The following is a 16,519-nucleotide window of genomic DNA, read 5'->3' as shown; positions in this document are numbered from 1 at the left end:
TGCCACAGTTCCACAATTCACTTGTTCTATATAGAAATTTCATCCAAATGCTTTAAATTATCACCCACAGAGAAGGTCATGTAAATAAATAGAATAAATATATCACACACTGATCTCTTCTCTCTGGTGATCAGTGACAGGGCCTGAGGGAATGACATGAAGCTGTGTCAGGCAAGGTTTAGGTTGGATATTAGGTAAAGGTTCAGCCACCCCAGAGGGTGATTGGGCACTGAACAGGCTCCCCAAAGAATGGTCACAGCACCAGCCTGACAGAGCTCAAGAAGATTTTAGACAACACTCTCAGGCACAGGATGGGGTTCTTGGGGTACGCTTGGGCTGGACTCAACAATCCTGGTGCATCCCTTCCAGCTCAGGATGTTCTGTGATTTTGTGATTAAATAATGTCATGAAGGCCAGTTGTAAGTCTGTACAATATTTTAATGTTTCACTTTGTGATTGGAAGTAGCAATGGGCACATTTGGTGATATACTCTAAGAACCCCAATAGCAAATAAAAATTCAGCCAATAGTTTTTAATAAAACTTACTCGAAGGACAGTTCAATAATAAAGAAGTTGCTTTCTTTGGGAACATCAAACAAACCTGAGGAATGTAAGAAGTTTACAGTTCAGATTTAAAATTCTGTGTGTGTGTTTGAAACTTGGCTTAAAGGTTAGAGTGTTTGGTTTTCTTTTTGGTTTGTTTTGCTGTCTTGAGATTTCATAATTTTTCTGTGGAAGCAGTGCATTGCAGTTATTTATGGATATTACTGCCTTTGCTAGGATAGAACTGAAAAACAAGAGGAAGCCTTAATGAAGGGACAATTAGCCATGTGCTGTGAATGTTTTAAGTCTGTTTTGTTGGTACTTACCTTCTTCCATAAGTGAGAATGTGTTTGCATTCTGTTCAAGCAATTTCCTTTGCATTGTTTTCAGGAAGTGGCTCTTGAGGCGTCTTCCAGGGCTAATTTGTTCTGATTAACAGTGTAACAAATTTTCAGTTGCAATGAAAATACATTTTGACAAACTTTATTTAAGGAACTTTATTTAAGGAACCTGTAACTTTTTCATCATGCAGAGATAAACTGAAGTGTTTGACAACTACATTTATCCAGTGCTGCAATTAATGGTGCTGTCGTTTCTCCCTGACCCTAGGAAATGATGTATATCTGGAATGGCTATGCTGTAATTGGAAAATGTCCCAACTTAACAGAAGGCATGTTAGAGACTTTAAATGAAGCAGAAGAAGCATTGGCAAGAAGTTCAGGTAACCAGTGGTAGGGTTTAAGCAGTTATTTTACACTGCAATAGCTAGAGATATTATCTGTGAATAGAGGCACACTCATTAGTAAAGTTAATTGGGTCACAGGAGAAACATAGGTAATGAAACCATGAACTATTTATGCAGATAGGAATATTTTTTATTTTTAAGGTAGCAACTATTTACAATAATAGTAAGTGATTTTTCCATCCACAGATGTGTGTTAGGAGTGGTTTATGACATGTGATAAAGGTCTGTTTATTTTGTTAGATCATATCAGGATATTCATTGACTTCATTACCTGGATCCTGAAGCTCCATTACCCTCAGATTTTGTTATCCTCTGTTTTGAAGGATAAATAGGAGAGGAGTTGGGTTTTTGTTTTAGAAGTGCTGTCAGTTTGTGATGTGACCTTTGGGCTGAATGTTCTGGTGTCACCAGTGTGCTGCAGAAATCCAGGACACCAGGGATGGCCTTTCTGTCAATGAGCACAATATGGGATTGAACTGAAGCAGCCTCTGCTACCACATTTTCTGTCAGTCTATTAATTAGTAATCCATGAGAAAATTGAATTGGTGTTTATTTCTTGTCAGTGTTTCCCAGTTCCTGTGGGAATGCAAGCAGTCTGCACAGCATTTGTCAGCTTTTCCTTGACCAGTATTTGATCTTACTACTATTACATACAGCCTTCCTGCAAAAGGATCAAGGCCCTGTTGACAAAGGAATATAGGCTAAAACACTGCATTGCAGTCTTTTCTAGGGCCTTGGACTTCTGTGCAGTGAGTTACACAAGATTTGAAAGGGTTGCCTGAAACACTGGCTAAAACTATCTATTTTTAATTAATTGAAAAAGAGAATGGGGAAAATATTTTTAGTGAAGGTGACATCTTAGAAAAAGGCCTTTGACCTATTCACCTTCTTTGTCACCCATTTTGTTTCATCATTTAAAATAAGTGAAGTATTTCCCTGTTCCTTTTTTTTCTTAGTTGGCAAATTGTGGCTAAGGCTTCATTTTGCAGGGATTTGTAGCAGATTCATGTTTGTAGAACACTATGGGGACATGTAATTGAAAAGTGGGATATATTTTAAACATGCCACCATTTTTAAGTGTTGCCTGTTCAAAATATTGACTTGCTGTTTTCAGGCATATTTAACAAATTGGAAATGAGCAACCAAGCTGAAGATTTTGCCTATAAACTTGTAAGAGTAAGCTGCTTATATGGATTGGCTATGAAAAACCCTGCAGTTTTCTTTGATATGCATTATGCAGAAATTTTCTGATGGAGAAAGAGTGTTGATAGTAAAGATTTTGAACTAGGTGAAGCTGGAAAGACTCTGGGCTCTCAGAAGTATAAACTCCAAAGAAGGTATGGTAAGATGTGAGGTACAGGTAGCAAAGTTTCACATATTTTTATTTAGCCAAATGAAGGTGGAGAATTGACAGAATTCTTGCCCAGAGTAGGCCATGTGACTACAAGTCAGGGAGCAAAAGAGCTGTACCGTGCAATAAAGGCAAAGGGTTGAGAGATTGTAAATTGGACCTTAGGATTTACAAAATGGACACCTTAAATTAGTTCTTAGCTGTCAGAACAGTAAGACTGTGGAATAGCTGTTCAGTGGGAGCAGGGAGGGAAAGAACAGCCTAACAATTTTTGGGCAAAGTTTGTTCAGTTTATGAAAAGGTTGATGTGTGTTTGTCTCTGCCTTAAATTCACCAACTAGTTCTTTCCTGTATTTCCAGACATGGAATGTGCTCACACTTACCTTTGAAAAGTTTCCCTACAGGCAGGAAAGTCTTCTCTGCTGCAGAGTTTTCTAAAATGTGCCATTTCCTTCCTCCTGCAGCTACAGAACTACTGGCAGATGACCGGTGTGTGATAAAGCTGTTAAAGGGATTATGCTTCAAGCATTTGGGCAAGATCTCAGAAGCAGAAGACCACTTTAATTACATCTATTTAAAGTAAGTTTTCATACCTGGCATGTAGGAGAGCTCTTGAGTTTCAAGTAAGAGGAGATGTAACCATGATATGAATAGAAGGGAGAGGATTGCAGTATCTTTAGTGTTTGCTCCAAGGTATTTCAGTTTTAATTTCTACTGTTATTAGCCATGTGTTGAAGAATTTCAGATCTTCAATTTTAATTTTATTTTAAAATAATTTTAATTGAGGTGTTTTCTCCTTTTTGAGGGACTGTAGGTGCACAAAATTTTTCAGTTACCACTTAGCTTTTATTGCCCCCTTCCTCTTCCCAGTCATGAAGAAGCTGTACCCAAAAATACAAATGAACTGTGCAGAGACTGGTGGGAGCATGATTACACTGGGACCTTCTGCACATCATGTGGTGAATGGCACCTCTTTTTGTCAGCTCACATGGGTAGAGCTCATGATATTGTCATCTTTTCTAACATTTCCCTGATAACAAAGGCATTATTTTCTGATCCTGAGATTATACATACTGTGTAGGATGCTTATGCAAAATACACATTTAATAACCCAGAAGGGAGCTTCGGATAGAGAACATGACAAGTGTTGTAATAGAGATTGATTGCTCCTTCTGATCTTAGCTAATCTCCTATTTATTTGTGTTTGGATCTGTTAAATGAGGGAAACAATATATCATTTCAAGGTCTCTAGGCTATTTCTTTTCCAATGCAGTGAGAAGAAGATAAAATATGACCATTACCTAATTCCAAATGCCTTGCTGGAGCTGGCAATACTGTATCTGGACCAGGATAGAAGAGAAGAAGCAATAAAACTTCTGGAAAAAGCAAAGTAAGTGAAAAGCCTGTGTTGATGTCTGGTGGATCAGTTTGGTGTTTCACTGGTTAGCAGGAAGCAGAAAAATTTCATTAATATCATGGAAACTCATTTCATTTTTCCAATGGGAGCATGCATGCCTTAGTTTTTGTTTGGACCTTTCCAGTGTTGCATTTGTTCAGTCTTGGACTTGAAAAAAGTACCAAAAAATTAAGTATCTTAATAGGAATGTCAAAGGCTCCATAAGAAATAATCCATGTGTAATAAAATGTAATAATCTTTGTAGTATATTTGCTTGTTCATATAAAAGATGTATTAAATTTAATCAAAGCTCTGTGCTGTGGCTAAAATAGCATTACTTGAATTGATGGCCAGCAGTGCCTGTTTCTTTCCTTGATGAAATACATTTAAGACAATGCTTCAGGTTACACTTGGTATCTTTGTATTCTTTCATCTGCATCAAGGCAACTAAAACACCTGCTTTTACTGTTTTGTGTGATTGATTTTTCTAGCAAAGTAGGTTTATGGGAAGTTGGACTTGATCATGTGTGTTCTTTATTATAAAATTAACAAAATACGCGTTTTGCCTCTGTTTGAACCTTTATTTCTCTGCTGAGCCAAAATTTTGGCAGTGATGAGGAGGGAGGAAATCCAACCCAAACAATTCTCCCCCTCTTCAAGCATCTAGCAGCAGCAGGGCAGTTCCCCTCTGCCTGGGTCCTGAATGAGGCCAGATGTGCAGAGTCAGTGCCACAGGAGTGAGCAGCTACAAAACTGATGCCTGCCCTTGGCTCAGAGAGGTCAGAGGGAGTTTTTATGTTGCTTTTTGTCCAACTCAGGCAGCTCTGCAAGTCAGAGTAGCAAATCAAGTCTACCAAAGATTATGCCAAAAGCCTGTCAGCACAAAAATTAAAATATTACAATCTTTAGTCTCCTGTGCTTCTGAGCCTGGTTCTCTGTAGACTCATGGAAGATATTAAGAGCAGCAAAAATTGCATTAGCAAAGTGCAGTGGAAAGTGTTTCAATTGGCTTCATGTTTTTCAAAACACACCTCTCCTGTCCTCGTTTCCTTTGTTCAAATCTCTCTTAACAAGAGATCCAGAAATTAATGATTTGGAGCTGCTGATTCCAGCTGGAGCTTCTGTCATTTCTGCTTGGCCATTGCATCTTTCCCTGGTAGCTCTGAGTGTCCCAGGTCCTCTCAGGAGAAGGTGTTTGGCTTAACAGACAGCAGCTCTAAAAAATGTGCTGTGCCCAGTGTATGAAAGCTGCTACTCACACTTGCTGTGCTCAAAGAACTCTTGAAAGCTGTAATGACTTGGGGGAAAAAAAAAAACACAAACCAAACAAAAAAACCCAAACAAAAAAGAAAAACCGAAAAAACCCCAAACCTACCCTCATTACAAACCCCCTTGTTTCAGTCAGTCATAAATAAAGGTGCAGCTCTTACATTTCCACCTGTGGCATGAAAATCTCAGGGTTTATGAGCTTTCAGCTACCAACACTGAATGTCTCAGGAGCCACGAGAGGGAGAGCAGAGCCTTGCTGGGGCTGCAGAATTCACTTTGCAGTTGGCAGGAGTGCTTGGCTGGTGCCTGACATTTGATTTGCCTGACCTAAATCCATGTCCTGCTGCTGGCTTGGATCCTCAGCTTTGGAGAAAGAGTGGGATAAGATGATAAACAGTTTTGGCTTGGTCATGCATGGAAATATTTCTATTTGTATGACTGTAAACTACAAACAAGAATATCAGTGTACTCATGAGAAATACAGGCTCAGAATGACAAAATCCATTTCATTTAAAGGGAAAACTCCAAGGGGTTTCAGATCAGCACACAGCAGAACCTGGCCACCTCCTTTTCTCAGTCAGCCTCTTGGGTGTTGCATACATAAAATTCTAAGCTGGTGTAGGATGGGCATGGAATTCCTTGTTTTCACCAAGAGACTGGCACTGCCACAGACAGATACCACTCTGCCATGCTTGGTTTGAATTATGAATTTAGAACTGAAATGCTGTTAAGACACACAGAGTTTAATACTTAATGTTATGTTTCTGTAAAGATGACAAATATCTTCTACAAGAAAATTAGCGTGGTCTAATCCTCTTTTGTATCTGGATTCTGTATCCATCCTGTAGGAGCTGACATGTTAATTCCTACTAAGTAGGATTTGCAATTTCTATGTGGTCCTGGGGCAAATTCTCTTTTTTTTAATATAAGCTTTTCCATGAAATTACAGGTTCTTTGAATGTTCCAGTAACTCTAGAGCAGGACAGAACTACAGGAAACTATAGGCAGATGACAGTGTGGAGCCAGGCCCTGGATGTGTGTGGTGGAAATCCTGCCAGTCTTTCCCTGGGGTGGTGAATTGCTCCTCAAAAGCTGATATGGAATCTGCTGTGTGCCCACTTTCTCTTTCCAGCAAATTGTCTGCCTTCATTTCCTACACACAGAATTCACATTGTTGGCAACCATAGGATGGAGATGGGGTGTTTCCCTCCTCTGGATCAGGACATCTTCCCTTCTCTCACTCTCTTTTTTGTCTTTTTTTTTTTTTTTCTCCCTTCCTCTTCACTTTCTTGAAATTAGTCTGACTTATTAAAATGATTTTTTTAAATGCTGAAAATATTTGTATTCAAATCTGTCAGTTACACTTTGAGAGGGAGAAAAAAAGTTCTAATTTGTGAATGTAAACTAAGTGAATGTTACAGATAATTAATATTGGACTCAATATTTTGATTGAGTGGACCAGATTCAATTTCTTGCTAAGCTATATTTTTCTGGTAATTGCCAGACAGTGGAACTACAAATAAAGAACAAAGAGCTGCATTGTTTGGCCAGGAACACATGCCTTGTATTTTAGAGTAGGCAACAAAGGAGCTTGTGAAGAAAGAATTTTCTGCTGTCTACTGTTGTTTTGCTTAAAATAGTAATACAAAGATAACTTAGAAATGTTTTAAAAATATATATTAATTGGAGTGGATCTTCTTTTGTTTCAGACAAAACTACAAGAATTACTCCATGGAAACAAGGACACATTTCAGAATTCAAGCTGCCCTGCACCAAGCCAAATCCGCCCCAGAAAATGGAATGCACTGTGGAGCCTCGGCGGTGTCGTAACTTTTTCTTCTTTGATGTTCTGTTTGTTGCAAACTTTGGTGCAGAAAATTACTGACACTTTAGAATTATTTTTCCTTTTCTTTCAAGTCAGTGAAAAACCAAATAACTTAAAATTTCAAAGGTGATGCATAAAACATTAATCTGGTGTAACAACATGGTAAAAAATCTCTCAAACCAACCATAACCCTGAAAAATATTGTTTTTCCAACAGTGGCTTTTTGACACTTGCACACACCTCCATCTGTGTAATTCATTTTCAATTGTGTGCCTTTTTCTTGCATTTGCAACATTCTGTTGTAGCTTGCTTAGTGAAAGGGGAACATTTTAAAAAAAAACCAAACAGCAAAACTTTAAGATTTCTGGATTTAATCTGTTAGTTCTAAATGTTTGTTTGCATCCATACTGCTGTCAGCTGAGAAGGAAGCATTGCGTTTTCCCCAGTACCTGCTTAGTTGGAATGGTGGGAGAAAATCTCACAGCAGGGAGGAGCTCTGGATCCTAGGCATGTCTAGTTGTGCACAGGAAGCTTCTCTTTAGCAGAAGAGAAACTGTTCTCTTCACATTTTTGCTTCTGTAAGAACCCTGCTGGTGAAAAGAATGATCTCCCTTATGCAAGTACCTTGACTTTTTCTTGAGTTTGGTTTTCCTGTCAAGTCTGCTGCTTGTAGCAGCTGAATTAATTTACTGAGGATTGCAAAGGGAAAGGTGGTGATGGCATAGAACTGCATCACTTCTTCTTTGACAATGGGAGGTTTTTAGGAAATGTCTTTTGTCAGAATGAACATGATGTGAGGCTTATGTCAAATTGAAAGCACAAGTCCTTGAAGGTCATTTAGGAGATGGCAACACTGCAGTGGCTGGAGCAGTCCAGGAGTTGCTGTGCCAGGGCAGCCCTTCCTGCAGGGGCTGCTCTCAGGATTCCCAGGCTGAGATGTCCCTGTTGCACAAGGCTGACGTTCCCTGTGGGAGGAAGCTGGGGCTGGAGCAGGCTCCCTCAGCACACAGGACATCTTTATCTTTCTGCTCTTTATTCATCTTTTGGGAGGTTTTCTGTGTTAGGGGTTTGAGAATAGAGCAGTGAGCTGGGTCTGCTTTCCAATGCTGCCATGGAATTCCTGCTTTGCTGGTGAAGTTGGTGGTACCACAGCTTTGCCTCGTGTTTGCTTGCTCCAGGCTAGCTCCATGTCTGTATGCCTCTGGGTTGTGGGGCACACTTCTACCTCCCTTTTGAAAGAGCTTCTTCCCCATGACCCATTCTGATGGGTGGAGATGGGAGGTCTTCTGACAGCCCTTTCTCTCCAATGGAGATGTTTGTCAGGAAGATTCATATCTATGTACCTCACAGTGCATATCCTTTCTAAAGTGATTGTTCCCAGCAGAAGAGAAAATTGACAGTTTATAGCTCTGCTTTTGCCTCCTCAAAGGAAATAAAATTGTTTTATAACTGTAGATTAATATGCAAGGAGACAGAACCACCAGTTCCTCAACGTGGAGAACTTGCATTATCTTAAAAATAGATGCCCTTTATAAAAGTCTTTGCAAGTTAAAAATCATAGATGAAGAATGCATTTTTTAAAGTGACTTTCTCAGATAAATTCAATTCTGATAAATTTCTCGATTCAGATAAAATTCAGTATAAACAATTATGCTATTTACATGCTGCACATCAAAACTTCAGTGTAAAAATTCAGTCATTCTTTGTATAGAATAAAAAAAGTTTCTTGTTCTACTTCATGCATATAACGCCTCTTCTTCCAGTTGTCCTTTTCAAATATTTTGGCAGCCTTAGCATCTTCTGAGCAAGTAATGCCATGTGAAAATTAGCATAAATTGTACTTTGCAGAAAGTGAACAATCCTTCTGAGTGTAGACTCATTTCTCTTCTTTGAAATTCACCCACAGCTTGGTTTTGCCTGATCTTAGATCACAAAAGGATATACTGTGTGATATTCAGCCAGCTTCCCTGATGCTTTGCAGCAATGAAAATCCCAAGATTTTCCTAAGGTTTTCATATCCTTCCTTAGATTTTCAGAGTCATCTCCAAACACCAGCACCACTCACACTGTGGACCTGATCTCCAACTTCAGCTGAGTGCTTTGTAGTTCACTGTCATGTTTGACTCCTTGGCTCCCAATTTGCTCCCAAGCCATAGCAAATAATCACCTTCCTTATGCAATGAGGATTTATGGGCTGTAATAATGTGGATTCACTTGAGGAGAAGATGAATGGAAGGTCTGGTACATTGTCACTGTGTAAGTTTTTTCATGTGTTACATTTGCAATTGCCCAACCTCTCTCTGCTCATCAGTTCCTTCATTTTGGTGCTCCTGCATGGCAGGGATCCAAACTCTGTGGGATCAGCCTGGGCTGGAAGGTTGGTGCTGGGCTGGTTTTTCCACTGCTTCTCCAGCAGCTGTGTGTGGTGCCTGGAGCAGCTCTGCAGGACAGCAAATTGCTTCATCAGTCTGGAGTCCCAAATGCAGTGAACCAGGGGAAGCACAAAGCTGTGAGCTCTCCCCTCAGGGTACTCAGCAGAAAATAGCAGATATTGTCACTGAATTGCACAGCAGAGACTGAAGCACGGCCCAGGATTCAGGAAGTGGAAGAATGAGTGCAGATGGGTATAGTCCACACCTCAACTGCAGAAGGAGCAGTTCCTTCTGCATTCAAACACTGAACTGTGTGAGCAATGCTTGAGAAACCCACTCTGTGCACCAGCTTTAGCCAACAGCTGCTGCAGTCAGCTCTTCCACATCCTCAGCAAAGCCAGAGATCTTACCCAAAGACAAAAATTACTAACTCAGACAGCAGAAAAGTTTTCTGCACTTGGTAGGACTTTTATCATAAAACCCACAAGCTTTATTTCTTCTTCTGTGTCTTTTTTAAAACTAGGAAGTTTTTCCTGCCAGTAACCAGGGAGGGGTAGAAACTCCTCCTCAGTTTCCTGGATGTCTGCAGCAGCAGCCGTGGTGGCCCATGGGACACTGCTGTCACCTGAGGGTGATGCTGGCAGGAAGGGACAAGGCAGTAAAAGGAGCATCCCTTTATCATGGGCTCAGTGATGTGGAATCCCTGTGTGCAAGGGAACTGAGGGAGGAGAGGCAGCTCCTGCTCAGGCCTGGTCAGGTGCAACTGCAGCTCCCAGCTCCTGTGAGCAACACGAGATGAGATGCTAACTGTTGTGTGAAGGATGATGGGCTGGAGCTGGACCTGGCCACAGCTTTTCTGGATGGTTAGAGGAGAATTTGATGAAGTCACAACCATGATACTGTGATTTGGAAACACATTTAATATTGCTCAACTCTACCTGTGTCATAGGAGCCTGCTTTGCTTGCAGTTCAGTTGCCATGCACAGCTCACAGGTGCCACCAGGGATGGGTGGTTCAGGGACTGTCCCCTTCTGACTGTGCCTGGCCTCAGGCTGTTTACACCACAAAGCTTGGCTGAGGAAACAGCATTTTGTGAAATACAGCAGTGTAGAACAGGATCATATCAAACATTTCCTCTCATTTCACACTGGTTTTGGCATTAAATTCTGTATTGAGTGCTTTAGTATTTTTAGTTATCTGTGGCCTGGGTCCAAGACTAAAAGCTCACTAAAAGCTCACAGGCTGACAGCTTGTGTGCCTCTGGTCCAACAAAGGCACCAAGTAATGCTTCCCCATGTGAGACAAAGCTTTCCTACAGGTCAGTCCCAGAAAGCAAAAATCATTCCCAAGAGTTTAAATACAACACTCCAGTTCCAGCTGCAAGATACATTTCTTTGTCTTCACAAGCATAAAAACACAGCAGCAAAGCAAATGTATATGAAATGACCAAAACAATGCATTCAACACCGTTCCCCTCTGGGAGGAAGAGGAGAAGATAAAGAGGTGAGTCATGTTGTTTACTGCTCTGCAGGAAAATGGGTAATGGTTGGCAACATCACTGATGAATGAGACTGGGCAACCTGAACAGACTAGAAAAGAACTTGCTTCTTTTCTCATTATGTTCTGCAAATCCATTTTGGTGGCAGATGATGTGCAAAGCGTGTACTAGCAAGTGTTTAATTGAATGATTTGTCATCATAGAATATTTTTTAAAGATGCTATCTAGGTTTGCTTCAGGTGTTTAAAAAAAATATCCAAGTACTTTTTTTTAAGGACATGCCCAGTCAATCCCTGTCTCCAAGATTTATGAATAGCACCAGGGTTAATAAATACCTGCATTGCACTGTGGTAAAGTTCTGCATAGTGTTTGCTCAAATTCAATCATGGCTCTGTAGAACTGGGCTGTGCTCCATTATCTTCTGTGGTTTTTATAAACCTGAGGAGCTACTTATTTTCAGTGCTGGCTAAGCATAGGCAAAATGCTTATTTAGAATTATGCATTGCAGGGAAATCTACTTGCTTTCTCTCTCCTTGGCTATTTCACAGGAAGAATACAAAACAGAGCAGTTGTAACCCCCTGCATGCTCTTTTTATGGGCTGATTCAATTTTAAAAAAGGCAAAGAAAAGTTTATCTTCTGCTAGCAAAGTACAGGAACAGCACTTTCAGGCCTGTGGCCTAAAAGTAATGTGGTGATGTGGTGGAAAGAGAAGATAGGCAGAAGCTGCAGTACTCTGGACAGTTTTCCTCTTCCTATTCCTTTCATTCTGCAGTGCACAGGGTGTGAAGGTAAGAACAACATCCTTGGTGCTGGAGCTGTGTGGGATGTTTGTCTGCAGTGCTGCAGCCCCAGGCCAGGCTTGGTGTCACAGGGGCAGTCCCAGGAGGAGCTGCTGCTCTGTCAATGTGGTGCTTCCCTGATCTTCTGGGGAAGGTGCTGCTGTGAGATGCCTGCAGCTGCCTGTGCCCTGCAGATGTGGCACAGGAACTGTATCTCAGTGCAGTTCTGTAAATCATTCTGGGGAGTGAAGCAAGGCTGTTAACTCCAGAGGATCCTAGAATTACATGGCTCATGTTCAGGGTCATCTTTGTGTGGGTACAATACCCAGCACTGCTCTCACCACCACTAAGGTTGTACAGCTTCAGGGGTTTTTAGGTGCAATCAGGGCCAGTTACAGTTTTGATATTTCAGTCATAGATACAATATCAGGTTGGAAAGGACCTCCAGGATCATGTGGCCCAACCTTTCTTGCCAAAAGCAGAGGCTAGGCAAGGTGGCCCTGCACCCTGTCCAGCTGAATCCTAGAATTATTCAGTGTTGAGAGATCTAATATTGCCTGGGGAGATTATTCCAATGTCTGATGCAATTTTGTGAAAAATTTGGTTTGCCTTTCATTCCTATGGCTTGTGAATACCTGAGTGGTTTCCATTCTGTGACACTGGCTGAGCTCATCGCTGATGCAGACAAATGTTGGTGTTTCTAAGAACAGCAGGAATTCCAGGCACAGTGTCTTTGCTACAGCTCTGTTGTTGTCTGATCTGTCACACACACATACATAAAGAAAAGCATATATAAATATACATAAAACATCTATGTATGTATGTATACTCACACACAAAGGGAACAGGGTTCTGGAGCCAAAGCTTTTTAAAAATTTAACTGCTTCAACTATTAATTCAATTTGGTACTTTAAAAAGGCAAGATACTTTAAAAAGAAAAGAAAGCTTTGGTGATAGCTGAGGAAAATGCAGAGGTTAAAGGCCTTTACTAATGGTTTGCAGTAGATCACACTGCAGGACTGTGCAGTTTGCAGCCTTCTAGAAGATGAAATCCCAAGGCAAACAGGCAATCTAGCAAGAGCCCTTCAGTGCAGTAACCTCACAAAAATGCAGTTTTATGCTCTAGATTTGAAGGCATCATTTTTCACTCTGGAGTAGCAGAGCTGTGCCTCAGTGGGACAGTGCCTGGGATGGCTCTGTCCTGCTCAGAAAAGAGATTTGGTGTGATTCATCCTTTCCCCCTTGAATTCTTGCCTTGTCTGCCTCCCTCAATCTGCTTCCCCAGCGTGAATCCTGGATTACACAGGCAGCTCCTGCTAACGTGGCAGAAGTGTGGGCAAAAGAGGCTGAGAAGGTGAAGTTTGTCTGTCATGGTGCAGCGAGAGCCCTGGCAAAAGAGCAGCCAGGGAGCAGAGTGGGGCTGGCAAAGGGCTCTGTGGGCAGCCAGGGCCTGTGCAGTGTGTGTGGGGAATCCAGCATTTGCTGCTGTGTGCAGGGCTCTTGAAATGCCTTCTTGGAAAGAAAATGTTTTGTAGGGGTTGGTGCTGCAAAGAGCAGGTTTGTTGAGTTTCTGCTGCTTGTTTTCCAGAGGACAGAGGAGGGCTGGGGGCTCTCTGTGCCCGCTCTGCTCCGTGTGGCTGGGCCCCTCTTGCTGAGCCAGCAAATACCTCGGTGCTGTGGGAGCACAGAAGGGGCTCTGCACAAAGGATTTCTTCATTATAAACTCCTCTCTGCAGCTTTTACTTAGCAAAGTGTCAGAGCAGAGTGGATGTTGTAATGAATCAGTTGCTAGTGTGAAAGTACAGTTATTTCCTCTGCTTAAATCAAAAAGATGCTTTAGCAGAGTGCATTTAGGCTGTTCTCTTTATCACAAAGCATTAACTTTGCATTTCATACCAAGCATTCCAAAGCCCAGAACTCTTATCCCAGAACAGGTTTAAATGCAAGATAATCTGCAAAGGATGGTTACCATAAATTATATTCTTCAAAGTTAAACGCTATATATAAAAAGAAAAGTTAATCCTTGAAGCTAATTTTTATTCTGGGTATTAAGTCAAGAAGGGTTCTTCTGAACAGATTTTATTCATGTGTTTTTATAGGTTGTCAACTAGATTATATGTTTTTAATAAAAATGTGGTATCTGTAACAAACTGTGTTTGTAATCAGGCAGCATCCACATTTTTTGCTGAGTCCTTTTAATCCAGGATTTAACTGCTGAGACCCTGGATGTTTAGTTTCAGCCATCTTGTTATTTATTTCACTGGCAGTCTGACTCAAAAGAATTTTCATCTTTACCACAATTGCACAAGGACAGGAAGTGTCGAAGTCCTGAAACTGTGGCAACTGAAGTAAATTCAGGTATTTCATAATCCCTCAGCTCAGAAATGCACCCTTCTGCCACTGCAAAGGGAGCCTGTCAGCCTTCCAAACATGGAACTGCTTTCAGCCCTGGGAAGCTGCAAGACCATAAGAGCTTTTAAACCCTTATGTGGCTCATGTTCCTGAGAAAGAAACACTCTGGGCTGGGTTTGTTTGTTTATGTGTGATTCTCCCCCAGATTCACAAAATGAACTGGCAACAGTAATAAGGATTGCCATCCTTAGAAGTAAAATGATTAAAGTGGTAATTCCTGTAGCATGCAAGAATTTTTAAGCATGAAGGTCTGTACAAAACTGAGTATTCCTTACTTGTCATTACATCTCTGGCTGCAGGTCTGTGGGAGTTTCCTCTCATGCAGGAGACAAAATCCATTTCCTACCCTAATCTACAAGTGGAACCCCAGCACATCCCTGCTGTGCAGGTGCTCGCTGCAGATCCTGTGCAGGGCACAGCAGTGCTGTGGTGGCTCTGACCTGGGGCTTTCACAGAGCTGTCCCTTGTGCTGCTGGGATGGAGCCTGGTGATCCCTCAGCCCAGCTGGGGCAGTGCCAGGGCTGCTGTGCCACTCCAGCCCTGGATTGCACATGCCATCACTGCACTCAGTGTTTCCATCCCACTGCACAGGCCCTATGAAAATGCCTCCAAGGAACAGCTCTTGAGGCTGTCGAGCACCTCCACACTCGGGTACCTGCACACAGTGGCTCTGAGAGGATTTTTTGTTTGTTTTTTTCCTTCAAACTGCTCTGCAGACATTTTTCTATGGGCCTGCCCAGCCTGCCATAAGAAGGACTTTGGATGAACAGGTCCAGGTGAGTCAGAGCCAACTCCTTCCCCTCACCCAGCTGCAGGAGACTCCAGCTGGGAACAGCTGTGCTGTGCTGGACTGCCTTCATGTGTCTGAAGTGCAAGTAATTATTAGACACCTCTAGGACACGAGGTAAATATATCTTACTCTTAGAGATGGCAGAAATAAAACACAGATCTGGTTCCACAATTGGCTAGAATTCAGGTTATACATTATTTTGCATTAAATTTAGATAAATTCTTCTTTAAATTCAAAATCACCCAGAACAGTATTGTATCTAAAAACTTGAAAAACGATTTGATTTATTTGTTATATTTACACATTGGTCTTTAAGCTAAAATTTGAACTTTTTTGAAATGGTTTTGTGGCATCAGCTCCAGTTTTAACTTTTCCCCACCTTTTTGCTATTTAACAAGTATTTTAATAAAAGTAATTTCTTCCCTTAGCCCAGTCAGTGTCAGTGTTAAAAGTTCAGCTGCTCAGGTGTCAGCTGCCTAGGAAAGCATTCAGCTCAGTAACTCATCACTTCCTCCTTCTTTTAAATCTTTCTTAATCAAGTCTTGTAATAAATAAAGATTAATACCACCATGACAACACTGTTTTTTTCAAATTGTTCATTTGCCAGTTTTAACAAGATAAAGAAATGAATACTTAATGTGGACATTGTTTTGCCAAAAAAAAAAAAAAAAAAAAAGAACCCAACCCCTGAAACAAACAGACAAAAAGGAGGACACAAAGGAACACACATGGAATGATGAAAAGGAACAATGATATTGCACAACTTCAGGTCTCTCTTCCCAGATTTGGATCCATGTAATTAGGTATGTATGAATTCAGCAAAACGTTGTGTCCAGATAAATGTGTGGCCATTTGAGTGAATCTAGAACTGCAGAGTGTTTTTCAATTCCTTGTGACTGCTCCTTGGAGCTCTTCTCTAAGGGAGCAGGGTGCTGTCAGCTGCAGGAATCACAAACAAATGTTGACTCTCCACTGTGCTGACCACTATGTTACCCATAACCCACAGAATTACAATTCTCCTCTACTGCAAATGCACTAAGAGTCCTCAAAGGACCTGGGTCTTCAAACACAACTTCTTGTATCAAGAACTCAAACTACATCTGAAACACAATCAAAGAATATCCCCCAATTTGTTGTGGTTAACTTGAGATTGTGTTTCATTCCATGAGACCAGGGCTTCTCACTGTCAGGGTGGCACTGAATGCACAGAAGTCACAGAAGGTTCATCAAGGGAGTGGGGGAGAAGAAAAAAGGAGAAAATCATGCTAAGTGGAAAAAGGTCTTTACAGCTACAATCTTTGCTGGAGCCTCTCTTAAACAAGCAGGTTCTGTTTGCTACAGAAATCAGGGAATTGTGTCATTCTGGCTATAGCAGGACTGTTTGCCCCTCCACTGCTACCCTGACACTCTGTGTTTATATAAACTTTGCATTGATGTGCAGAACAAAGTCTATTTTTCTCCTCTCTGCATTCATTCCTGTTTGATGGACTGATGTGCCAGCCAGCAGGGCTCAAGAGATACATTTAATACAGGAGAC

The 16,519-nt window shown here is 41.3% G+C and overlaps 1 protein-coding gene across 3 annotated transcripts in view; it reads left to right on the top strand.

Annotated features, from left to right (window-relative positions):
* TTC39A (tetratricopeptide repeat domain 39A) overlaps positions 1 to 8,854 on the top strand; it is a 43,928-nt gene extending 35,074 nt beyond the window's left edge. For all 3 annotated transcript variants that reach the window (XM_059478532.1, XM_059478531.1, XM_059478533.1), the window contains 4 exons: positions 1,153 to 1,264; positions 3,104 to 3,218; positions 3,913 to 4,029; positions 7,014 to 8,854. In XM_059478532.1, coding sequence (XP_059334515.1) covers positions 1,153 to 1,264; positions 3,104 to 3,218; positions 3,913 to 4,029; positions 7,014 to 7,134 — 465 coding nt within the window. In that variant the 3' untranslated portion in view covers positions 7,135 to 8,854. The remainder of the gene's footprint in view (positions 1 to 1,152; positions 1,265 to 3,103; positions 3,219 to 3,912; positions 4,030 to 7,013) is intronic.
* Positions 8,855 to 16,519: the final 7,665 nt, after the last annotated feature.

Source organism: Ammospiza nelsoni, chromosome 9, assembly GCF_027579445.1.
Source record: "Ammospiza nelsoni isolate bAmmNel1 chromosome 9, bAmmNel1.pri, whole genome shotgun sequence".
In the NCBI taxonomy this organism is placed as follows: Eukaryota; Metazoa; Chordata; class Aves; order Passeriformes; family Passerellidae; genus Ammospiza; species Ammospiza nelsoni.
The sequence above is the reverse complement of the archived record's forward strand: the minus strand, read 5'-3'. Positions and strand labels throughout refer to the sequence as shown.